We start from the raw sequence: 26462 nt of genomic DNA on the forward strand, positions 1-26462 counted from the left end.
GCGACCCCTAGAGGACGCAGTGTCTCGTTCCCCTCAGGGAACCATGGTTACATAAGTAACCCGAGACGTTTGCCATTGTGTTAAAAAAAAAAACAGCACAACATAATAAATAATAAAAATTATAATCATATATCAAATAATTGTTGAATATTAGTTCTGCTAATTGGTTATTAGAGAAGATAAATAAATAATAATAATAAATATCATAATTTCCCTTAACATACAAACAAATAATCTAGACAAGGTTGCATAATTTTGAAAATATAGGTGCCCCTAAAACAGGTAAAGCATATATGCTGATGCTGAGCATGTAGGTGCACTGAACTTGTCTTATATCTGTGGACTAATTGGCCAGGGGCTGGGGAAAAAGAACGAGCCAATTATAGTAACAAATGGAGTATTCCTCTCAAATGGTCTGGATAATGTGGAAGTCCGGGCAGGTCGCTGCCAGTGCTTGGCGGCTAGTTTTTTATGAATCATTAAGATCTTGTTTGAATGAGGGGCAGAGAGCAGTATGACCCTCAACTCTCTCATTTCTGACAAGGAGTGTCTCGTTTTTTGTTCCTACACTATGTCTGGGGCCGGTTCCTCTGACCTCTGGTGTGGAAATTGTTAGTAAAAGCATCACAGCTAGCAGTGTCAGCAGCTCTCTCATGTTTTTGGTGTATCTAGAGGGCATGTGTGGAAATCTACAGCAGCAGCAGCAGTGTCTACTGGGGGCTATATGACTTCATGCTTAATGGACTTTTTTAAATACCACGGGTCTGTTCCACCACAAACTAATTATAGATTCAAAAGGCATTTTGTGCTGCGGTTATATTCACACCCCAAAAGAAGACAGGATGATGTTTACAGTTAGAACTGAGGCTCTTGAATGGAAGGTAATGGTCACTGTGTGTGATCTGAAGGTAATGGACTAAATATGAAAGGCTGTAATGAGAGGTAGAAAAAGAGAGAGAATATCCTAAGGGGACTGTTTTATTCACATTAGCTATGACAGCTTCATTACAGATACGAGCTGAACAAGGAACAGAATAGCAGCAGAATAGGATGGATGGGTGGATGGATAGATAGATAGATAGACACACAGAAAGACAGATGATGGATGAATGCATAGACAGATAGACAAATAGACAGACAGACAGAGATAGACAGATGATGGATGGATGGATAGATAGACCAAAAGACAGAGAGAGGGAGACAGTCAGATTATGGTGGATGGATGGATGGACAGACGGACAGAAGGACAGGCAGAGAGATGATGGAAGGATGGATGGATGGAGGGAAGGACAGGTAGACAAACAGAGAAACAGACAGACATAGAGATGATGGAAGGATGGATGGAAGGACAGATGGAAGATAGACAGATAGACAGACAGGTGATGGATGGATTGATGGACAGAAAGCTCACCCTCATTCTTCCATTGCGTATTGCTGGTCCATCTTCAGCCAATCGTAGAACGAACAGGTCCATCTTATACTCGCGGCCTCCACGGATACTAAAGCCAAAACCTTTCATACCCTTTTCTAAATCAACCGTGAAGTAATCAAAATCCTGCAAACACACACACACACACACACACACACATATTATGGACATTTTATGGACATGCATAATGCATACATTATGGAAATGAACTGCCAGTGCCACTTCAGTGAAGAATTATGATATCAGTGTGTATTTCTACTCCATATAAAACTGTAGCACAGTGTATGTGTGAATACATAGTGGCAGCAGAGCTACCTGTGGCATCCTGTAGTCGGGTAAGGGGAAGGTGCGAGGGTCAGTGGACAGCTGTCTGTAGTCCAGCAGCGGGGGGTGTCTATAATCGAGCGTTGGTGGTTGTCGGTAGTCTGCTACAGGAGGGTGTCGGTAGTCCACCGGGGGCTGCCGGTAGTCAGTGAACGGCTGCCGAATATCAGGTTTTACATCCTGTCTTGCTTTCACCTCTGACCTGTAGCTGAACAACCAATCAGAGCAGAACCAATGGCATTTGGTGATGTTGAATCTTATGCAAACATTTGGAATATATGCAATAACAAGTGAGACTTGGACTACTTCTATGGTGTTTTTATTGAAATTTCTTGTCAAACTTGTCTGCAAAAATGTGGAAATTCAAAATTGTAGCTTTTTTTAGCAACAAAAGCTGTAATCTGTTTACGTCTGTTTTCCAGCAGATGCCGTCAAAAACGACCTACCACTGACGGAGCTACCTCTCTAATGAATTTTAAAGTTTAATACAGGATAATGTTCTGTTGAAAATGGCGAAGCCTGAGGAGCTCTAGGGTGTATATTGAAACTTGAGTGAGCATGGAGAGGAAGTGAAATCATTGGTCCCTGCAGGCTTTATAAATGATTAAAAACTGTTTTAAAGAGCCATGTAGGTAAATTATTCAGTTCTGTAAGAGATAAGTGATTTTACGCAACAACCTAACAGTGAGAGGCAGTCTGTGACTCAGAGAGGTTCAGATTCACTCTATAAATAGTGAACTTTAGTAGAGTAGTTACTAGAGCAGAGCAACAGTAAAACTAGTGCAACAGCTTAAAACATATTTAAGTAATAATGTAATTTGTGTTGGCGCCTTGCCTGGTGTCATGGCTGTAGATCTGTACTGGCACTGCGGATGGCTGGGTGGGCGGGTTCTGTTGGGTCACTGAGCTGGGCTGATTAGCTGGGCTGGTTTGAGTGACAGGGCTCGGTTGTGCTTCTGAACTAGGCTGCATTATGGGGCCGGGCTGAAGTGCAGAGTTGGGTTGAGGGGTGGAGTTGGGTGGATGGGCAGCACCCGTCTGGCTCACAGTGCTGGGTTGGCAAACTGGACTGGGCTGGGCCATAGGGCTCTGCTTCTCTGAGCTGCCTGCAGAAGGCGTGCTGTTTGTCTCTGAAAAATGGAGAAAAGACAAAAAGCTAAGCTATTTTCAGAGCTTCTCTTTGTAACACAGGTTTTTTTTTAATTCTAAAGCAACAGTTTAAGGGTTGCATGAGTACCGTTTATGTTATTTTACCACTAAATTCACAGAAATAATTATGCAAATAAAATAACATCGCAAACATGCCCAAAATCTGTGAATGCAATTTGTATGGCACAGTTTTCCATCTTGGAGGCTGGTTCTGAGCGCTAGTTCATGAAGTATTCAGCAGACTACCATAATCTGGCATACTTTACTAAACAGCACAGCATTGCAATTTTGAATAAGGTGGAATCTATAATAAACATAATTTACATAGAAAGGAAGCATGTTAGCATGAAAAAAGAATGCCAATGAATAGTTAAAGTGGATTTCTGTACCATAAACAAATGGTGCAACCATTTCGTGAATTTGCATTTCTAAAGGATAGTTCACTCAAAAATGAAAATTCTGTTATCATTTACTTACCCTCATGTCATTATAAACCTGTATGACTTTCTTGCCATTTAAAATTGTATTTTTTTTAAACATTTGTATTTAATTTTAGCACTGACATTTCAGGCACAATCTCACAACCCCCCTGTAATTTTATCACAAACTACTAGGGCTGTCCAAAAAAGATTCGAATTTCGAATATTTGTCGAATTTAAAATAAAAATCCACATTCGAATGCAAAAACATTGCATTCAAATTTTAGGTGTGCATCAGGCAGCTTTATCAGTGATGCACGAGATACGATGACGATGTAAGTGTCATTACATTTTAATGTTTTTCTTAGCCTATCCAGTTGAACCCACTAGATGCGGCGCTGCTATGTTATTCATTAAAATATTGCGGGAAAAAGAACATAATGCAGAGATTATGTTGTTTACGTCAAAACCGAAACCAAACCGTTCAAACAGAACGCATATTTATCACATTTTCTAGAGGGACATCTATCATTGTTACACTCGCGTCTTGCACAAGAGAGCCACATGTTTAGAAAGCCATGTAAAATTAATGTAAGTTCAACTTTTTAAAAACATATCTCAAGACTTTATGGCGGTTTTTCCCCATCCTACTGCATCTCATGTTTTTAAATGAAGAAAGTACTCTTTGTGATTGGTTTTCAGTCCTTTGTATTAAACTATACATACATGCATTATTCTGTTTTGGTTCTAATTGTTTAAGCCACTTTAATTATATAAGGTTTATAAACATTATTTTAAACATTATGCACTTTTTTTAAAGATAGTCGTGTTATTTTATTATGCTTTGAAGAAACGTGCATAATATTTTGCTCGATGCGCCCTCTTGCAGTAATAGCATCCAATCACATTTTAACTTCTAAAAATACTTATATTATGCTTTAAAAAAACTGTCAAAGGATAGCTTGTTTGAAATAATTCAGATTATTTAAAAAACAGTCAGAGGCTCCTTAAAGCTACAGCGTAAAATCTCTGCTTCACCAAGCACACGGCAAAAATAAGTTTCCACAAACACCCTGACCAGTCCTTTTACCCCACCCTCTTCCATTGTTCAGAAAAACAGGTAGTCCCGCCCAACCTCACACTATTGGTTGAGCCATTTGACATGTCAGAGCAATTTTCAGGAAGTCGACCTGTAAATGGCTTACTTAAAGTTGTCTCTGCATATTAAACTCAGATAAAAGAAAGTATTTTAACATTCAAATGGCTATTACACATAGTCGTTTCAGTAGAAGAATTATGTAAGAGTCAAACTTTGCGTAAAAGTCCCATTCAAACAGTTTCACAGATGTCAACTCACCCTCCTGAGGGATGATCCTGAGTGTGACGCTGAGTCCCGCGTCCTTGATCAGTTTGACGATGTCGGCGTGTGGCATGTTGACGATAGACTGATTGTTGACGGCCAAAATACGATCTCCAACCCTGAGCTTCCCACAGTGGTCTGCTGGACTTCCCTCAATGATCCGGCCAATCTTATGGGGTACGGCTGACAATACACACGCACAAATACTTTTTACGTAACGCATCGAGAGAGCTCTCTATCTGCACTCTGTCCTTTCCTGTTAGTGGATCTGTTTTTATATACGAGTGTGGGCGCTGCATTAGAACATTGTAACTAGCCTCTTCAGCCCTCAAATAGGAGTGCATCCATTATTAATACACAGGTTTATGAGGACATGCTGCACTTTTCAAATCTCTATGACCCTTTGATGCAGCCAACCTGAGTAAGCTATTACAGTAAAGGAACATTCCAGATTAAAAATAAATTCAAATTAAAGTGTGTGAAGTGTACAAAAATAATTATTCCTTACCAGCAGCAGCCGCAGATTCAGGCCTGTTCAGTGAACTGATAATAACGAATCCGAACCCTTCGCTCTCCTTGCGCTGGATGGTGACATCACTAGACTGCAGATTGTGATTGGCTACAGTGTCTGGTGGGGAGGAGCCTGTGGTGGATGGGGCAGAGTTTTGCAAGGGGGCGGAGTTGTTATAGAACATTTTGGAGTTGAAGTCACTCCTCGGGGAACTGTGCTGGGTCGATCCAGGACTGCGGCCATTCTCTGGACAGTGTTCACCTGAAGATAAAAGAGCGAGAAAGAAAAGGATAAATGGTTATATATATTTATGAAGCTGATGGGAGGAGCCAATGAGCAAGACTTCAGTCTTATCATTATTAAGACACAAGAAGTTTTCAGACATCCATATTTTATCTGAGAAATACAATGTGTTAAAAAAAAACATCCAAATTTTGACCAGGCCTAGAATGAATATAAATCTGAGTGTCATCTTCATAAAAATGATAATTAAGCTCATGTGATCTTAGAAGCAGTCCGAGTGGAAATATGAAAATGCATAAAAGTAAGGGGCCTAAAATTGAACCTTGAGGAACACCCGTACGGACAGAGCCCATCTCAGACCAAAAACCACTCATACAAACAAACTGTTGAAGATCAGTGAGGTAAGATCTAAACCAGGTTAAAACAGTCTCAGAAACACCAAAGACAGTTTCCAGACGATTGATTAAAAGGTTGTAATTAACAGTATCAAAAGAGGCACTAAGATCAAGAAGAATAAGAACAGAGAGAGAACCAGAATCTGAGGCTATTAGCAGATCACTGGTGACCTTGACCAAAGCTGTCTCAGTACTATGAAATTTTACTATGAAAGGGGTTCAAAAAGATTATTTACTATGAGATGATTGTGCAGCTGCAAAGCCACAACACGTTCTATATATTTGATTCTAATTGGTTAATCGTTGCGTTCAATGTGCAGTCAAATATTTCTGTATTATGACCACTAAACTGTATATTTCAGAAGTTCATGAGTATCTAGTCAAAATAAGAACATGAAAACATCTTTTTGGACAGGAAAGGAGGTTTTGAGGTTTGAAAGTGACAATATTTTTACATAGTAGGGTACAACGGGGCTAAAGGCGCCTTTGGTATTATTTTCATCTTTATGACTAGATGGCACAAAAACGTGGCGTAGTACTTTCCAAAACATCCGCTTTTCACGATGCACGTGTGTATTTATCTGATCTTTGATGCAATCGCGCGCAGCAGCGCAAAGTTGATTCTGTGCTTATTGATCTAATATTTTATGTTTTTTAAAAATGTTGTAGATTTAAGTAGCAAATGAGAATTGCTCAAATTAATGCATATATTTTGAGACAAAGGTCTTCTTTATGATTTTCAGTTTTGTTTAAGATAATTAAAGCAACAGTTTTTAAATAACGAAAGAATATGTAAAAGATTTTGTTTCTGTATTTTAAAATATATTTTTTATATTAACATATTTTAATGACAGTATATTTATTGAACAAAAATGTATTCTTTTATTTTTCAAAATAAGCAGAAAATAGTACAAACTTTGCTAAAGTGATTGTTTTGAACAAGTATTAACTTAGACATAATAAAAAAAAAAATGTAGCTTAAAAAGTTTAGCATTATTTTAGCTGAAATATTTGTATCAATACCGTGTGCCTTTTACCCCATGCTGGTGGGCCTTTTACCCCGTGTGTGGAGTAAAAGGCCCATCATGCCACCTCATACATTTATAAGATTTTTAAACAAAATAAACAACTTGAATGATTTATTTTCACACAAAATCTGTTGCTCCATTAATGTCCAATACAACGTATATATTTTTTTCTGCAATTATACATTTTAGGCGCAGTGAATAGCACATTTTTCCTTAAGGTGGGCCTTTAGCACCGTTGTACCCTATATAACGATTTACAAGCTTGGGTAAGATTTTGTTACTTTTCTTTGAAAGAAATGTATGCTTTTATACTGCAAAGACACAATAAATAGTTTAAAAATGACAGTAAATACATTTATAATGTTTCGAAAGATTTCTATTTCAAACAAACGTTCTTTTGAACATTCTATTCATCAAAGAATCCTAAAAAAAGTATGATATCAGAATGATTTATGAAGGATCATGTGACACTGAAGACTGGAGTAATGATCCTGAAAATTCAGCTTTGCATCACAGGAATGAATTACATTTTTATACTCAAAATATATTCAAATATATATTTATTCAATATTTATATTCAAAATATTACTAGAACAATTATAACTTTAATATATTATTATTATTATATTTTTTTTTACCTCTAACAGGTACAATAAAAACATTAAATAGAATTTTTAGATACAGAAACAGGTATCAACTACGATTAATACAAGTGAATGTGAGAGAGAAAGAAAGAGTCTATATTATAGGGTTTGGCTAAAGCTGGTCTGAAGTCCTTCTGTGATCAAACAGTAAGCCAAAAAAAGCCAGCAGCCAGACATTGCCTCAACCGCTCCACTGAGATGAAAAGGGGGAGAAACGATTGTCCAGGGAAGATAAGACTGAGAGGATGAGCCAGACAGCGGGATGGATGAGGGAGGTAGAGCTCGAGAGGGCACAGAATCTGAGCCTCAGCTACACCAAGAATTATTAGACAGCGTGGACATGAGAGAGACAGACAGAGGACACATAATAAGCAGCAGAGGTACAGTATAACAGAACCTGCTTCATTACCTCCATATATACAGTGGGTACGGAAAGTATTCAGACCCCCTTAAATTTTTCACTCTTTTTTTCAAGGGTTTATTATTATTATTATAACTTTATTATTATTAAAACAAATGTCAGTTTTTTTTTCTCTTTTGATATATGAACGTCATATTAAATCTGCACTGGAAACTTTGGATCATGCTACCATCTTTTATTCTTGTTATTTTTCAAATGTGTTTTATGAGCATATTTTATTGCTTAACTCTTGTCCTAGACCCAGACTTTTAATCTTAAACTATGAAAATCCATTTTGAAAATACATGTTACATGTTACATGTTTAGAACTATGATCATTTAAAACAAAGCTGAAATAAACTATTTCATTATTTAATTTATGCCAATGAAAATATGAATGTTCCTCATTTGGTGTCATTTCCACCACAACAATCAATTTTGACCCTAATAAATGTAAATTTTTATAACAAAAATCGAATATTAGTGTACTTAGTACAGTGTACCATGGAGACAACAGTGAAGTGCATGCTTGAGATGAAATATAACACGTGTGACGGTGAAGAAGGTAAATATCACATATTTGTTCAGATTTAAGACAAATAAATAGTCAAATCCCTTGTGTTTCGCTAGCTTGCTTGTGGGGTGTAAAAGCTTTTTTAAACATTTTATGTTCACTTTTGATATTATGATTGTGTGTCATTTCCAATCAAACTGTAATATTTGTAATATTATGCAGAAACGTTGTTTAACTGTGTTTTAAGGATACATAAAATGTAGCAATGAAATTAGCCTTAGCAAGACAAAGAAGGTGGCCACTTTCCACTCAAAATGTTAAAAATGACATTTCTACCACAAATTGCTATTAAACACAATAGATATGACACTATATTAAAAGATGTACGTTCACTGTTGGACATTGTTGGTAGACGAATGAAATAAACATCAGCCATTTCGCACCTGTGGACTGAATTCTCCGTCGCACAGTGAGTTTAACCTGCCCAGTCCGGGCCGCCCCGTGCATGAGGTCAATGACGTAACGGTGGGGTTTTCCAGCCACAGGGATCCCATCGACTGACATCAGCTCGTCTCCTGGCCGGAGATGCCCGTCTTTATCTGCTGGGCTCTTCTCGATGATTGCACCAATCAAGATCTGTAAATGTACAGCACGGTTACTACAGACTCTCTTTAAACTATATACGGAAACTAAAGTGGACGAACAGACACATTATCATGGTAGCAAATGACAGTGAGCTCTGTTTTAGGGAGTGTGTGGTTAGTCCTAGAGTACGGGCCTTCTCCTGAACCTCCGGACTCACAGGCTGTCCTGGTTCCTCTCCGCCCAGGATCCTGAAGCCAAAACCGGACTTCTGTCTGCGCAAGTGCACCTCCACCTCCTGGAACTCTGATGGTGTCAATGAAAGCACACATTTATCTCACAACTACGACTATTTTCATCCTTCAAGTGTAATTTAGTGTTCTGGATGACATTTAAGACCCCCATTTCTGTTCACTGAGTACTTAATTTGTAAAATCATTCATTTTATGCTCTTGAACCTGCATTGAGAGCTTCATTCTCAAGGCAGTGCGAATGACAAGTGGCAAAAGATGGCAAAAAATTTAATCTCCAGCTTGTATTTCACAGAGGTCACAATAAGTGCATAAAAAATGAATACTAGACTTTCAGACTTTATTTGCAAAAATGTATAAAATATTTATATTTAGATTTCCGAGTTTATATTTGACTTTTTTTTGATGCACCTATAAATTATTTTAATGTGCAATGCATTACACTGTACTTTCTATTTAGACTTTATTTTATTACCATTTCAGAGCAAATACATAAATACTAAATATTATTTCCAGCCTTTTTTTTTTTTTTGTAATGATAATATTTTTAATGAAAAATGTCCTTAAAATTGGCATATGATTTTAGGCGTATGATTTTAGTATTTGAAGATAATAAATGCAAAAAAAAAAAAAAGAAAAACTGCAGCAGGCCAAACTTTATACCAAATATTTAAAAAAATGTATAGAGGTCATAAAAACTGGATATATAAAATGAACTTCAAACTTTCAGACTTTATTTTATGCAGCACTCCTTCTGTCAGATAGTTTTTTTTTTTGGGTGTAGATTTATTTACTCACCGGAAGGGTCAGCTAGGAGAGCTCCTCGAGGAAGCCCTGGCTCTAAGAATGGGAGAGATACAAGGACAGCCCATAAATCACTGCTTATATAAACACACACAACTCTAAATATACTAACTACAACATATACATCACCTGTCTCACTAATATAATGCCCAACAGCTACAAAGCAATGAAGATATATGTGAATATACAGTGCCCACAAAAATGCACTTAAAGCACACTTAAAATGTAATTTCATAACAAAATGATGTGAACTACTTTGACAATTCTGACTGACTTTTAATCAACTGGTGTTTAGGTGTTTTTTAGTGGATTTTGGGGTTTTAATGATATAATATCTCAAAACTCAAGTTCATCTCCTGGCTCAGAGCAGACAGACACTGAGATCGGCATGAGCAGCGCATTTCGGCCTGAAAACCTAAACACGGCAATACATTATGCTATATGTATATTGCATTTAAACTAGGTGCCAGGTGAAGCTTGAGCCTGATTCTGAGAGGGAGTCTGATCTGAACTGCATCATTCCTGATGAGGTATCTGCCTCTCTGCTGGAGCTGGTTGATATTCTGGTGATATTTAACCAACATATTGGTGTATATTGGGATGATTTACATGCTTTTCATTCGACTGTAGCAGTAGGCTGGTTTAAGTACGACAGTGTCAAGATGCTAAGCTCTCTAATTTAAACCTCAATTGCATTAGAGTTTGATTCATTTAGGCAAATGAGCTCTTTTGAAATTAATCAGTTCAGAATTAAATTATTTGTGGAAGTCTCTGTGTGATATTTTGCATGCTTTGGAATGTTTCAATAAACAGATGCAGTTGAACGTTGCTGTTTATTATTATTTATTGTAAAATGAGTGCATATAAAATGATTAAATAATTTTCTTTGCATTCAATAAGAAGAGCATGGAAAACCCGCTTTAAATACATTAACTTTTTAATGATTGATAGAATTTACCATACAACGCCATTTCAGAGCAAATACATAAATACTGAGATATTAATTTCAGCCTTTTTACAACATAAATATTGTTAAAAAAAAGTGTTTTTTGATGTCCTGATAAGGTTTCATTCAAAAAAAAGTATAAAGCAAAAGTTTAAAGGCATAAAATGATAAAAAAGGTAAAAGTATAAAGGTTTATGAATTCAACCATCAAAAATGACATCAAATATGCATTAACATAAACAGAATACTTGTCGTTGTTGTTGTTAAAACCTAAGCTCCTTAAAAAAGGCTTGAATATAATACGTATTAATGAGATTTTAAAAGTTTCTATTAACCATCTTGACAGAATGCAAAATCTCTACAGCATCTTTGCAACATCAAGTGCATTTTCAAACAGCTATAAAACATTAACAGTGTTGTGACTGAACATACTCAAACATTCCTGACACTTTCAGTTTAGAAAGAGGTGCAAATTCACAAAATGAGGCTGTTTAAAGCATCTTCCTCAAAAAATGAGACGTGGCTCACAGAAAAATATACAAAATGTAATCAACCATCAGGAAGCGAGCATACTTACCTTAAAGAGAAACCAAACTGTTTGCACACCAAGTCTATAATCACCAGCATATCTACAATAGATGCTAAATATAATAATAATAATAAAGCAAAACCTCTTATAATTCTAAGGAGGATCATTGCACAAGAGAGAAGGTAATCATCAACACTAACCAACCTGTCATTGCCAGCTGTGAATACTAGAGAAAACTATATACAAAATAAAGGAGGAGGTATAGACTAGGAAACAGTAATGAGGAAGAGCATACCTGCTTATTTAAAACAGTTGAAAAATGTCAGTAGAAAAAGGTTTATGCAAATGGACAGTGAAACAATGAAGTGACCAATAATGGGAGAGCAGACAGAAGCTGAATAGAAGCGCCTGCTAGCAGCAGAACATGTTGACCTCTATCGATTCAATCGCTGTCAATCAGTTTAAAGCACCTTTAGAAATGCAAAATAAACTCTATTGACAGTTCAGACTTATTTGTTCAATATGCAGTAGATTTCAGGTGCAGTAATAAGTATGAATTGGTGCATTTCAAACTATTTGTTGAATTAAACATACGCTTCTACTTAAAATGCAATGAATATGAATGTTGGTTCATATGGACCTCGGTAAAGTTCAGAAAGCCTGTATGTGTGGTAAAGTCTGTAAATTTGGTTAAGAAAGTACCTGCATTAATAATGTAAAGTGTTATATAACGTCAAAATCACTAAGACCACTAAAGTTCTCCCAGACCCCAGAGCAGCTCTACAGATCTCATTGTGGGAAACTTCCAAACTGACAAGATGCAACAACCTCAAAACACTTACCATGGAGGACAACATTGTAAGACACAACAATGGAAAGGTATTTTTTGAGCCCGAGAGAGCTGACATGGTCACTCAAGTCCATGTTCTAACCAGGCCCAACTCAATAAGGCACCGGTAAAAGTAATTTTTTGGTCCAAACGGAAAGTTGTAGGTGAACATATTTGAAGTTTAATATCAGTTTATTCAGTGGCCATCTTGAACTCTATTTACTCTTAGTAACAGACATTCAAGTACAGCTCTGATAGGATTAATATCAGTAATAAAAGCTAACAACATTTGTAACATAAATTTGGCTTCTTTAGTGGCTAAAAACTCCTTATATAAAAGCAACTCAATTTAACTTCCATTTCTACGATATTTGACGCTACGATTTCTTCCATGACATTTTTTTACAACTACGTGGAGTGGAAAATTCAACCAATGAGATTTCACTGTGGGTAGGGCAACTTTAATACAAATCAAGTAATTGCCAAAATTTCATGTCACTCATTCCGAATCTCACCGAAAAGATAGCTTTTATCGTTAGCTGCTTTAGCACATTGTGCCTCATTAGGACATGCTGCTACATACCTTTTGACATGTATAACAGGAAATACAATTGGTGTTTGATGTGCATAAGCAAGTGTGCAAATTTCAGTGGAAAAATACAGTAGGTAAACAGCACAGATTAGCAGTAGGCATTAATGCTAGCTTTAGCTGCTAGCAAGAAGTTGCTTCAGTTACTTACGCCTATTCTCATAGATAGCCCTGGACTTCTCATACAGGTCATAGGGGTCAGGCTTGGTCAGGTCAAACTCTGGACCTGAGGGCCAGTGCAGATATGGAGTGCTGTGAGGGAGAGCATGGATAGATAGACTGGTTGTGGGACTGCTGTGAGGATCCCAATGTTCCACGACCTGCAAATACACCGGCATTCAGTAAAGCGCCCAGCGCTGAGCTTATTAATATGCTGAACTGAGTAAGCAAACTGCGCTCTTCCAGGCAACTTCCGCCTTGGAATTTCACTGGCCGTGGGATAGGAAGGTGTTTAACAATGAACTTGCTTTGCGGTAATTAGTTTTTAAATGAAGCATACACTCACACAATACGTGGCAAGTTAGTTCTAGCTCAGCAAAATAAGGCCGCATCAAGGGCTCATCAAGGACGCTTGATGCATTTCTCTATTGCTGACGACACTGAAAGTAATCTTGAATGTAAGCTGTGGGCGAAACGTTCCCAAACCACTTCAATACACCGGGATCTTGCACAACACCCAAAATTAGGTTATGCAAATAGAATGTGTGAAGAACAGTAATCAGGCATAGTCCACTTTTTCTAATATTAAAGCTGTTGTCACACATGATTTGATTGCTTGCTTTGAACCCAAGTTTGATTCCCCCACCCTCTACCTCTGCTAGTCATTTTGCACTTTTTGCGTCATTTTTACTAGTTCCGATTCCTCTTAAAGGGGTCATATGACGTTGCTAAAAAGAACATTATTTTGTGTATTTGGTGTAATGAAATGTGTTTATGCGGTTTAAGGTTCAAAAAACACATTATTTTCCATATAATGTACACTATTGTTGCTCCTCTATGCCCCGCCTTTCTGAAACGCGTCTACAGCGAGAATATAAGTTACGCCTTCTTTCTTTGCGTGAACGTTTGGGCGGCGTTATGCAAATCTTCCGAGATCGTGACGTAGGTATGTGGGGGTGTGGTCTTTTTAGCCATTTTAGGTAGGCGTGGTTGACTCTTAACTTGTATAAAGAATATCTCTTTGGATTTGAGACTTTAGTCTTTGCAACTTTACAGATCTTCTTTATGCACCAAGAGCTTGTAACACTCCAAAGAGAAAGGAAAAATTGAAATCGCATCATATGACCCCTTTAATGGTTTCATTAACCATTCTCTTAGTAGTTTTATAAGTAAATATTTGAAAGAAAGAAAAAAACAAGAAATGCAATTTCCATTATCAAATTATGAGATGATTTCAAGAAATAAATGTTAAACAATCTTCCAAAAATTGTTTACACAGATGTTTTTAGAATTTTTAGAACACTTCCTGATCCCAAACTTTTGAACGGTAGTGTATTTTAATAATTTTTTATAAAGTACTACTGACAAAATACATAATGTTATGTGTATCTCTAACTATACATATTGTCATATGAACAACCAGTCAATGACTACAAAAATGCAAATGATTTGGTTTCTATATCTGTTCATTTTCATGATTTAGGTCAAATTGCGTATATATGATTTTCGGATGTACTTGTATTCGCCTTTTCAAGCAGACACCATGGTTGTGTGCCATGAATTGCATCAGAATGCTTTTTAAATTTGCAAAATTTGAATAAGGTAGCAGAATTTATATAATTAAAATACAATTAAAATCAACTGACAGAAGACATTTACCCCAATAAATCCAACTGTCAACAAGAAAAAGGAACATTTGAATTGCAATTAGTAAATTCTACTTCCTATCATTCACATTCATACAATTCAACTTCCTGTCAGGTCGTGGCTGTTCAGTTCCAACTTTTGAACCGACAGTGAGGTGATTAAATAATAGTACCCAACCCTGGACAACAAATGGATTCGGGTTCGTGCCAAAAGCTTTAGCGTTGAAAGCGCCCTAAAAGCAAAGACAAACAAAAGGCATAATTGAAGAAGAGGAGGAAAAATCAACAAAGAAAGAAAGTAGATGCCAGACTGAGAAAGATGCCAAGGCTTATTAAAGGAGGTCAGTGTTAGCATGTTAATCTGGAGGAGCTCAAGAGGATGAAGGCAAATGCCTCTGGGCTGCTGTGTGCGGCTGGGAAACAAACAGATTAAAACGTTACTGCCAAGCAAACTCATGCACACGCGCACATTAGCTCATAGATGATGTTATTATTTCCAGAGCGAAGTGCTGTGACGTACATACTCTTGCAAATAGGTTTTTGCTCAGAGCAGGGGGGGTTCAAGTCAGTTTTTAAACATAACTTCAGGTTTGCACTGGGTTCAGGTCTGTGATGAACAAAAAATACAGTTTTATTATAAATATTGTATGTGCTAACTCTACTTTGAGTTAGAGTCTGTGAAAATTGGGGCATTAGAATTTACACGCTCGTAGATGAAATAAAAAGATTTAGATTTCTTTAGATTGTCAAAATGATTGTACCTCTGAGCCATTTCAGAGCAAATACTGTACATAAACATCAATATAATAACTATTGTCAGAAGTCTAAAAGATATTAACATATTTCAGTTCTATTATAAACCATATTCATTAAGGCTGTTCTCATATGGATTACAACAGTTCGGTATTTTGAAGCTCTATCCATTGCCAGTCTGTAGCAAAAGCCACATTATCATGTGCTCGTATCGCATAATTTCAATCGACTGAATGATTCAGTGCTCTGACCATATAACCGTGACATTCAATGCAGGCTAATATTATTTGGACATGGATAACTGCAGAAAAAATGGACCATTTTAACATTTTCCAGTCATGAAACTCTTTCTGGCTGTGGAGACATTCTTAAAGCAAATGGTGTCTAATTAAACCCCAGCGTAAGGGAGGGACAGAGATGATAAAGCCTAAACTGCTCTACTCTACTGCAGTAGCGAGACTTTCGCTCTGTCCCAGTTCTGTTCCCTATAGAGATAGATACAAAGATATGTGTTGAAGAATGACAGTACAGTGGCCAGCAGCTCGAGGCTGTGCGACTGACTCTCTGTAGAGTGAAGAAAAATCAGTCGATTTATGAGCAGTCAAGCCTTTGTTATGGAAGGAGACAGGGCAGGGATCTCGAACTAAAAATAAAGAAATGTGTGGGTGGATGGGTAGGCATGTAGCATGTACTGATGTAGTGTGTATGTGTGTGTGTGTGTGTATATACGAAATTAGAATTTTCATAACTTTTCCAGTTGTGATTACTGGATTTGTAAAACATTTTTCAAATAAATTACTCTCACAAAAATGCTAAATGCTAGCCGACTTGAGCATAACTAGATTTTTAAGAGAAAATATAATCAATATAATTTGATTGATTGATTTGTTGGTTTCTTTGGTTCTCAGCTGTAATATGATCACATATGTTTTTTTTTTTAAGCAAGGGTTTTCACATCTTTTAATAATGAATTTCCATAACATTTTCAGTTGTGATAGATTTTCTGGATTACTGGATTATACACTCACTGGCCACTTTATTAGGTACACCTTGCTAGTACCGGGTTGGACCCCCTTTTGCCTTCAGAACTGCCTTAATTCTTCATGGCATAGATTCAACAAGGTGTTGGAAACATTCCTCAGAGATTTTGGTCCATATTGACATGATAGCATCACGCAGTTGCTGCAGATTTGTCGGCTGCACATCCATGATGAGAATCTCCCGTTCCACCATATCCCAAACACCACCAGCCTGAGCCGTTGAGACACGGCAGGATGGATCCATGCTTTCATGTTCTTTACGCCAAATTCTGACCCTACCATCTGAATGTCGCAGCAGAAATTGAGACTCATCAGACCAGGTAACGTTTTTCCAATCTTCTATTGTCCAATTTTGGTGAGCCTGTGAGAATTGTAGCCTCCGTTTTCTGTTCTTAGCTGACAGGAGCGGCACCCGGTGTGGTCTTCTGCTGCTGTAGCCCATCTGCTTCAGGGTTCGACGTGTTGTGCGTTCAGAGATGGTATTCTGCATACCTTGGTTGTAACGAGTGGTTATTTGAGTTACTGTTGCCTTTCTATGGGTTAAATGCAGAGCACTAATTCCAAGTATGGGTCACCATACTTGGCCACATGTCACGTCACTTCACTTTTTAAATGCATTGAGTTGCTGCCATGTGATTGGCTGATTAGCAATTTGTGTTACCAAGCAATTGAACAGGTGTAAAGTGGCCGGTGAGTGTATAAATTGCACTCAAAAAATGTTTTTAACTGACCCGAGCATAACTAGATTTGGTATATTAAAGTCAGTTTATTTATTTATTTTTTGTTTGCTCTCAGTTCTAAAATGATCACAAATTAAGTGCTTTTTTTCCAATTAGAGTCAGACATCTTTTAAAAATGACCTTTTTCAGTTGTGATTATGGGATTTGTAAAACAATTTTATCATCTAAATTGCACTCACAAAAATGCTAAATCTAGCCAACCTGAGCATAATTAGATTTCACTAAAATGTATATATTTAATATGTTAAATATATTTAACAAGAAAATATTATTTGGCCTATTAAAATCATTTGATTTATTTGCAAATATTTATATGCCGTCATATACCTTATTCTGTCATATACATTTACGTAAAATATACATATACAGTTCAGACTTTGAAGAACATTTTCTTTAGGCTGTAGTCAAGCAGACAAGACAGTTGAGAAAATTGGATCAGAATCAGAGGACATTACAGAGACAGACTGCTGCTGAGGGTCAAGGTTTTACGTGCCACATTACACTGGTTAGTGAGAGAAGATTAGTGAAGGTGCAGTGATTTGTTCTCTGCTGTATTAAGTGTTTATTTCAACTGGGGTCCCCACAGCTTTTAACAAATGGATTTCCATAACCTTTCCAGTTGTGATTAGTGGATTTTTAAAACAATTCTGCACTCACAAAAAGCAATTTCTAGCTGACTTGAGTATAGACAGATCTCTAAAAAGATTTTAATAAAACAAATTATACTTGTAACTAGAAAATATTATTTGTTCTATTAAAACTGATTGATTTATTTTAAATACTGTAAAAGTATAGCTGCCGTTTGGCATTGTAGTGGTGTATCTACGAAGCAAATTAGTCATTCTTACTGTATCTGTCTATTAAGAGACTCAAGCAGTAGCTTAGTACAGTGCAGTTAGTGGTAATATGTTATAACAATATAATAAAGCCTCTATTATGCATTCATCTTAGTAATAAAGCTCAACAGTCATGGCTATTCATACAGATGCTGTATACTGTATAATGTGACCTAATCACTCAATATTGAGAGTACACGGTTGATGTTAGTTCTTTTAATTAAATTCAGAGGGCTGGAATACAATACGTTTTACCTGTTTAGAAGTCTTCCAAGGTGAAAAGTGACCTGCAATGGAGAACAAAACCTTTAGCATGCTGGATCTTTAGTTTTATATTTGAAGTGGGAATTTGAAGCAAATCAAAACAGAAAAAAAGCCAGACGATAACCTTTTATTATTTTGTTTACACAGCAGCTGTTCCCTCTTGAGCTACATTCTCAGCTGTGTAGATGCAGTTTCATTTATTTAGAATTTTTTTTTAGCTAGTATTTATTTTTTTTTATTTTTTTTGTAAGTGGGGTCCAAAAGCCATTTCTGAGATCACATCTATTTTGTAATTTAGTACAAAATGTTAATACAACTTTGTGGGAAATAATTTGAGAATGTTTCAAAAGCAACATGTCTTTCAGTGAAAGGAAGAAAATCTCAACTTTTATACAAAGAAGTTCAAATCGACCTATTTGATTAATGGCCTAGAAATAGTGCAGAATTAATATTTACTATCTAGACACTTTTTATTTCAGACTTGTCTCATTGTATATTGGTTTCAGTAATTCAGTCATTGCATTAATTTCTACCAAATTACTTCATTTGCTGAAATTGTTGTGGTGTTGTTTTAAGCATCAGTGTGGCATTACAAATTGAACAGCATTTAAAATCAAGACCATTTAATCTGTATTACAACCGAAGATACAATTCAAGCAGCAGCTATTCAAATATCTATTAAATTCAGTATTTGCTCCTCTCTGAAGCAATCGCATTTTGAGGACAAGTGGTTATTATTTGAATTTTTCATGTATCTGTTGAGAAAAATAGAGATTTGAATGTAAAATATACAAGTTTGACCCTAAGGACTGTATTTGTTGATCCTTTTTGATGACAAAAAATAAAAATCTCCTGTTGCAATCAATGAAAGGACACCCAAATCCAATGACAGAAAGATGCTTAAAATGCACCAAGCGGCATCATCACATCACATCAAATGCCCATTTTCCCCCTGGAGGAAAAACATTGATTGAGAGGAGGCGAAAGTCCACGAGGCTTCTGAACTCTAATCATAACAAACAGGAAGCAGTGGCAGTGTAGAACACCTCTTCTGGTATTAAGAGCTAAACAATACCCGCCAACATCAAACGGCAGATTCATGAATATTTTCTCTCTAAACTCTTCCTAAATCGGCCTTGAAATGCACAAAACAAACACACGCATACACAGGCCGTCCAGTGTCTTGCATTCAACTTCTCCCTCTCTGTCTTTCATGTCTTACCACAGATGACCTTCAGGAATGAACAAGGCGATGCAAATGACCTGTTTGGAATTTGGATCGGGGGAGAGAGAAAGAGTGCACAAACATACTAGAGCTGCACAGTTAATCCAATAAGGAATTAAGAATATGACTGCTGTGAAATTTATTAACTTTTTTTTGGGTTAAATTTATTGCTAATCTAAAAATATTTTATTTTTATGATTATAAATTATTTTAATAAAAAATTTACATGTATAATAAATATTTTTTATCGCAGCAATGTTGTGCATGTTTTTTAAAATTGTTATTAAACACTTTATATTGGTCTCACTGTTCTCAAAGTTATCGACCATTTAAAACCATATTAGTCAATCACTACTTGTTGTCACGAATCCTGTCCATGGACTTCCGTTCAATCACCACCAGAGGTCACCCTTCCATTACATTGACTCTCGCACTACACAAACTGTTGCATGTCATCCCGGACTACATATCCCACCATCCATTGCACTGATTGCACACCGCACTGATTGCACACAGCACTGATTGCACACAGCTGTCATCAATCACACATTCACTATATAACACTCACTCCACCGCCCTCCTGAATCGTAAAGTGTTCGGAGCGTCTGGAAGGTCTGGAAGACCTTTGCTAGCCCTAGGACTATTCTTGTGTCTTGTCCGCCATATACCTGTTTGCCATTGTTCGACCCTGCCTGTGTTTCTGACCTCTCTGCTTTAAATAAAGCTTGCACATGGATCCGCACGTCTCACGTCTCGTCAGCCCCGTTACACTTGTAACCAATTACAGACATATTTATTGTGCACATGAATGCAGTTTCATTTATAATAATGAATTACAAGGCCTGAACAGTCATGTAAAACTGTGTAAACTTCACCGTCAAAGGTTCTTCAATGGTTTAGGAAAGATCCACTTCTTATTAAGAAGCATTTTTAACTGTATAGGGTTCCTGAATTGCTATATGGAGATGAAAATGCTACTGATGTCATTATAAGCTTGTCAGATTTCTAATTTCGTTGACGAATAATTTTCATCATAATTTTCGTCAACAACATTTTTTCACCGACGAAATCGAGACGATAACGAAATAAAAACACAAAAACTATGACGAAAATCAATTGACATTTTCATCATCTAATAAAAACGAGATGAAAATGTTAGGGAGGGACGATTTGGTAAGAGATCCAGTTAGATCTCCTCATAGGCGCGAGAAGTGGGGGTGCTGAGGGTGCTGCAGCACCCCCTGTTTTTTTTCTGTGGGCAACTGTTTAACTGTTGGGAATAAAAAAAAAAATCGGAGTGTCTATTTACACTAAGTGCAAATAGCCCGCCTTGTTGGCAGAGGCTATTTACACTAATTCCACCCACCAACGTGTGATTGGGCTACAACATTACAAAAGATGGTCTTCAATCGTCAGATTCAGTGGCGTAGATGGTAAAGCGTGTGTCATAGCCTACTCCTTTTGACGCGATCGACCCGGGTTCGAACCCGCCTTTTGGCGAACTTTTTTTCTCCCTTTTCAAATTTCAAATTACATCAGAAAAGCATTTATTTTTAATAAAAATGAAGGAAATAATCAAAAAAGTTGAAAATAAAGTATCGGGTAGGGTTAGGGTAGGGCTTTGTCCCAATAAGGTGGCATCCATTTAACAATTTGAATTATAATTAAAATTTACACTCAATAAGTTATTATTGCATACTCTTTTATAATGTATTACAATGCTGAGGTGCAGATAATTGCCACTATTTGCAATAAGTAATTAGCAGAATATCCTGCTATTTTAACATATTATAAATAGAATCTATAGCTATTTGAACTTAGTATAAATAGCATATCACTAAAAAATACTGCTATTTTCACTAAGTGTAAATAAATAAAATAAATTTGAAAAGCATGACAATGCAAAAGAGAACTCAATTCGGTCCAGTTTTCTGAGCGCACACACCCGAAGCGCGCACACAGAAAAGCGCCTCTCACACAGCGCACGACTGAATTCAGTTCTCTTTCGCGTCAAATGAATGGAGAAATACGCACAAAATGATGTTGAATTGTCCGTTTTGACGAGTATTCACGTAAACACACTCGGTTACGTCACAAGTGAGCGTAAACAGTTTGGTGAATATCGGATGTGTATCAGTATAAAAACACCCGTGCATTCGGTTTTAAAGGGACAGAAGCCTAATTTAGTTGCTGTTGTATGTGTCATTTAATGTTAATCAAGCAACAAAAGAAAGAGAGAAAATCACTCACTGCTCTTGATTGAATGACTTTAGTGAGCCTAATAAGGATTAATCTAAATTGATTTATATAAATAAATATGTCTGCTTGAAAGAATGAAGAATGTGGTAAATTGTTATAAAGAATGCATATTATATAATCATTGGTATTTAACTGAAAGGAGGACCATGTTCTTGTTTCTTTATGAGAAGTGGTTTTAATTAATTTTAATATAAAGGCATGTTGTGTCAAAACAGTTAAATCTGTGTCTATATTGCATGATAAAACCTTAATATCAAACCTATATAGGAAATGTTAGAGAAATGCTTAATAAATGCATTACACTAACTAAACTAGGGCTGCACGATAAATCGCATGCAATATTTAACGCGCATTAATGCTACTCAATGTGAAAGCCCGCACGCAGGTGAAGGAGATTTACCGCTGATTACAGAACCGGCTTTTCTGACAAGATGCGCGTTAAATATCGCATGCAATTTATCGTGCAGCCCTAAACTAAACCCATTAGATTTTAGCTGACTAAATCTACTGTAGATTTAGTTGACTAAAATCTTATGACATTTAGTCGACTAAAACTACACTAAAACTAAAACAATTCAGATGACTAAAATACGACTAAAACTAAATGGCATTTTAGTCAAAAGACTATGATTAAGACTAAATAAAAATTTGCTGTCAAAATTAACACTGGTCAGAACAGTATATCTGCTCTTTAAGGCTCCAGGTTGATTGTGATTAAAATAGCGATTATATTGACTTCTGATGTATAAAACATCAGTAAAATAATTCAGAAATAGTCCTTTGCTCTTTTTGGATGAGTAGCCTACATAAAGAATCTGACATGCTCACTCCTACAAAATAAGTAGTTTAATGTACACAAAATTCTAATTGAATTTAACTGATGTCATGAGTATTCCCATGTATTTTACCGAAACCGTGGTTATACCACATGTACTGTACATTTACTTATGTTTTCCTAGACACTAAAACATACATTATTCACGTACTGACATAATCTAAAATGCAAATCATTTACATATGAACAACTTTACAGATATAGATGTTTACAAATCCTCTCTATGAATAATCTATGAATATTTAATTCATGGAATTAATTGGTTGATTCTATTTATGATCAATTGGGTTTATTTATTTATGTACTGTATTTGTGATCAATGGGATTTATTTAACACAGTTAAACATTTTATTCTGTTCTATGATTCTAGTGCTACCTCGGTTCAAAAAATGACAATTTTGAACAAGAATAACTTTAAAGTGAATGACTTTTATCATTACTTAACATTTAACCATTACATTTAACACATTTTCTGAATATGCTGAAAATGCATAAAAAACACTATTTTTTTGAAAAGTGGTTATGTTTAGATTTAGGATTTTTATTAGGGCTGTTAAATTTTTAAATTTAACATTAAATTAAGCATACACCCTCTTTATCTGGTTTAACATTTTGTCATTATTTGCTATATCCAGCAAAGTAAACCAAAAGACTGAAGGGTGATTCTCACAAAACTGTATTTTCTGCAAGTTATTTTAAAAATACAATTTGATGTCTTTTCCAAAAAAGGACACTTGGAGACCAAAAAAACATTAAAGAACCAAAAAATGACAAATCAAAGCATAATCCTGAATGTGAATGGAAACAATGTGAATGTTCAGAAATGTGTCTGTGCATAAATACAATGCATGTTGAGTGCATCGAGAGCGCTCATACATGGTTTGTTTGCACATATATCATACTCACGCATGTTTACTGTACGACTCCTGTACGTCATCGCAATCTTCTTTACCTTGATTGCAATCCTCATCCAATAAAACTTTACTAGTGAGATGCTGGTTATCCAGACGAGAAACGTGCGTAGGCCTATCATCTGGCCATACAGCCGTGGGATGTTTTCAGTCCGTATTTCACACAGTGCGATGCATGAGGGCTCACGCTCCTCAGAGACAATCACAGAATATGCCAGAGCTCGTGTTTTAAAGCGTAACACTAAATGAATAATTCACTGAAAATGCAACATGAGTTTCTATTCTCTCCGCCATCTCTGATGTGATCAGCCTGGTTTTCTTTACATTAGCGCTGTTTTGGACTGACTGTTTGAATGCATTCCCTTACTGGATCATTGGACTGAAAAACGTCCCAGAGTTTAGTGGTTTAAAATGATCTGATCGCAAACAGTGAAACAAAACTTGGTTAAATAGAAATTGCGCTTCAGTAATTTTGTGTTAATTACGTTACATTATTTTAACGTTGACAACCCTAATTTTTATATAAATTTGTAAATATGTAACACTTTACATTTTTGTTGTGTCCACATTGTTCACATCAGCATACCCAAACATGCAAAAAAAGAATATGTAATGTATATAATGTCATGTACAGACACCTACATATAAACAATGAGACCAGGCTGGAAACTCAGGATCCTCTGATTGTGATTATAATGCATTATAATGTATTTTTAATGTGAAGGTGACCTTTTTGAGTTTCTGATGTATAATACAGAAACAGTCCTCAGCTCTATTTGGACGTACAGCCTACATAAAGAATCTGACATGCAGCAGCCTCACACAAAATAAGTATTTTAATGCACACTAAATTCTAATCGAAATAAATAATCACACACTGATACTCTTTCTTCATGGTGCATTTACGACACAAGCATAACGGTAACTGGCTGATTAAAAAGCAAAGTGCAGCGTGTTGCCGTCGGCTGGGCACGAGTCATCAAATAAGGAGCAGAGAGTCCAACAGGCCACAACTGGGCTGCTTCAGTGAGCAAGGCTGAGCAAGAAATCAGTGACACTAGCTGAAAGGAAAGAAAAGTGGCTTGCTTCATTTGTATGGATAGAGAAATGAATGGAACAGTGCTCTGGAGAGCACATATACAAGTCATATCAAGCCTCATCAATGGGTGAAAATCAAATGGTCTTCTGATGCAAAAAGATGAAAACATACTTTACCAAAAAAGAAAATATTTGCTGAAAGTAGTGCTTTGCTAAAAAACAGGAGCTGTTGGTGCAAGCCGGTCAATGGCTATAAATCACAATAAATGAACACAGAAAACAGAAAAGGTCAGTGAATAACAACGCTCGAATTTCGATTCCTAATGTAGTTCACATCACTTCACAAGTCTTAATCAGCTCACGGATGCGGCTGTTAAATATCTCGCCCAATTTGAACCTGCACTGTATGACACATTCAAATAATCACTCCCTAGATTCTGCAACATCCTTGATGCATATAAAGCATATTATACTAATAACATTCATCAAATGCCGTAAATTTGTATAATGCAGGTGAGACTAGGAGAAAACGTAATCCAGACAGGCTTCTATCAGTAAATGTGTCTCACAACATCTTGCCATCTGGCAATTACGGAAAAGTTGCCTACTTGTCCAAATTTGCTATTCACTAATTGGTGATCACATGAGGGGAGGATGACAACAGGGAGAGAAGATCCTACAGTACAGAAAGAGTCTTTTCATGTGCGTTTGGACAACAAACAGAATATAGCGGGGCAAACTGTCACATAGGAAGTTTTAGTTACTGTGATCAAATCAAATTTAATATCATTATCATTATTAATTAATTAATTAATTATTATTGTATTATTGTTGTTGTTGCTGCTGTTGTTATATTAGAATTAAAAGCATAACAACAGTAATGCTAAATATAATAATACTATAAAAATGTGTTTTGTTTGAAAAACTATAATGATATGTTGCTTTTTTATGAAAAAATATATGTTGTTTTATGAATCCATTTGTGCTTCACAGTTTTACCGTTTAATTTTTTAATTGCATGAGGCTGGTTAACGGCAGGGTCCCATTGCGAGGGTCTCTTATGCTCACAAAGGCTGCATTTATTTGATAAAAAATACAGGAAAAAACGTATACTGTGAAATATTGCTACAATTTAAAATTACTGTTTTCTTTTTAAATATATTAAAAAATTTAGCCATTATTCCAGCCTTCAGTGTCAGTATATATATATATATATATATATATATATATATTGTATATATGTTCAACAGTCAAATACTTGCATGCTTTAGAAACCCTCCACCTTCCCCGGCTGCACCTGTGTGTGTGTGTATGTGTGTGTTTATATATATATATATACTTGATAAAATTTTATAATATTGATTTTCTTGGACTGTATAGAACAATTAAGCTTTTCTGTATATTGTGATTTTAAGCATAATGATATCTCCTTCCAGCCTCTCATGTGTGGGCTCTAGTGCATACTGATTAAAATATGCTGTGGACACTCAGGACATCTGATGTCCACTTTGCCGCAAATCAATGACTTGCTTACCATCTAGTGCTTGCTTTATGACTGAGGTGCATTTCATTAACTAAACAAGATTTAAGCAGCACAGAGATCAGATGGGGAGCATTAATCTTCATTTATTCATAATATACACACAGACCCAGCAGGCAGCAGTCTGACTGCTGAGCACATCGAGGTATGGAGTTGCCTCTAGAATATATTTAATATGTGCCGAATGGCATATACTGAGTGTTGCACATATAGCAATATTGAATATTCAATAACATGTATTTAAATATAAATATATATATATATATATAT

The 26462-nt window shown here is 36.2% G+C and overlaps 2 protein-coding genes across 2 annotated transcripts in view; both read right to left on the reverse strand.

Annotated features, from left to right (window-relative positions):
• Positions 1 to 3016, reverse strand: part of LOC107710680 (nuclear pore complex protein Nup107-like) — a 30908-nt gene extending 27892 nt beyond the window's left edge. Inside the window, exon 1 of the mRNA XM_016515512.1 lies at positions 3011 to 3016. The gene's annotated coding sequence lies outside the window, so the exon portion shown is untranslated. The remainder of the gene's footprint in view (positions 1 to 3010) is intronic.
• LOC107710665 (membrane-associated guanylate kinase, WW and PDZ domain-containing protein 2-like) overlaps positions 1 to 26462 on the reverse strand; it is a 139737-nt gene that overhangs the window by 1863 nt on the left and 111412 nt on the right. The window contains exons 11-17 of the mRNA XM_016515494.1: positions 10048 to 10089; positions 9191 to 9304; positions 8860 to 9105; positions 5190 to 5453; positions 4679 to 4864; positions 2589 to 2883; positions 1745 to 1955 (exon numbers count right to left, since the gene is read on the reverse strand). Of these exons, the coding sequence (XP_016370980.1) occupies positions 1745 to 1955; positions 2589 to 2883; positions 4679 to 4864; positions 5190 to 5453; positions 8860 to 9105; positions 9191 to 9304; positions 10048 to 10089 (1358 nt within the window). The remainder of the gene's footprint in view (positions 1 to 1744; positions 1956 to 2588; positions 2884 to 4678; positions 4865 to 5189; positions 5454 to 8859; positions 9106 to 9190; positions 9305 to 10047; positions 10090 to 26462) is intronic.

The sequence above is a fragment of the Sinocyclocheilus rhinocerous genome, unplaced genomic scaffold, assembly GCF_001515625.1.
Source record: "Sinocyclocheilus rhinocerous isolate Xijiao unplaced genomic scaffold, SAMN03320098_v1.1 scaffold357, whole genome shotgun sequence".
NCBI classification, from domain to species: Eukaryota; Metazoa; Chordata; class Actinopteri; order Cypriniformes; family Cyprinidae; genus Sinocyclocheilus; species Sinocyclocheilus rhinocerous.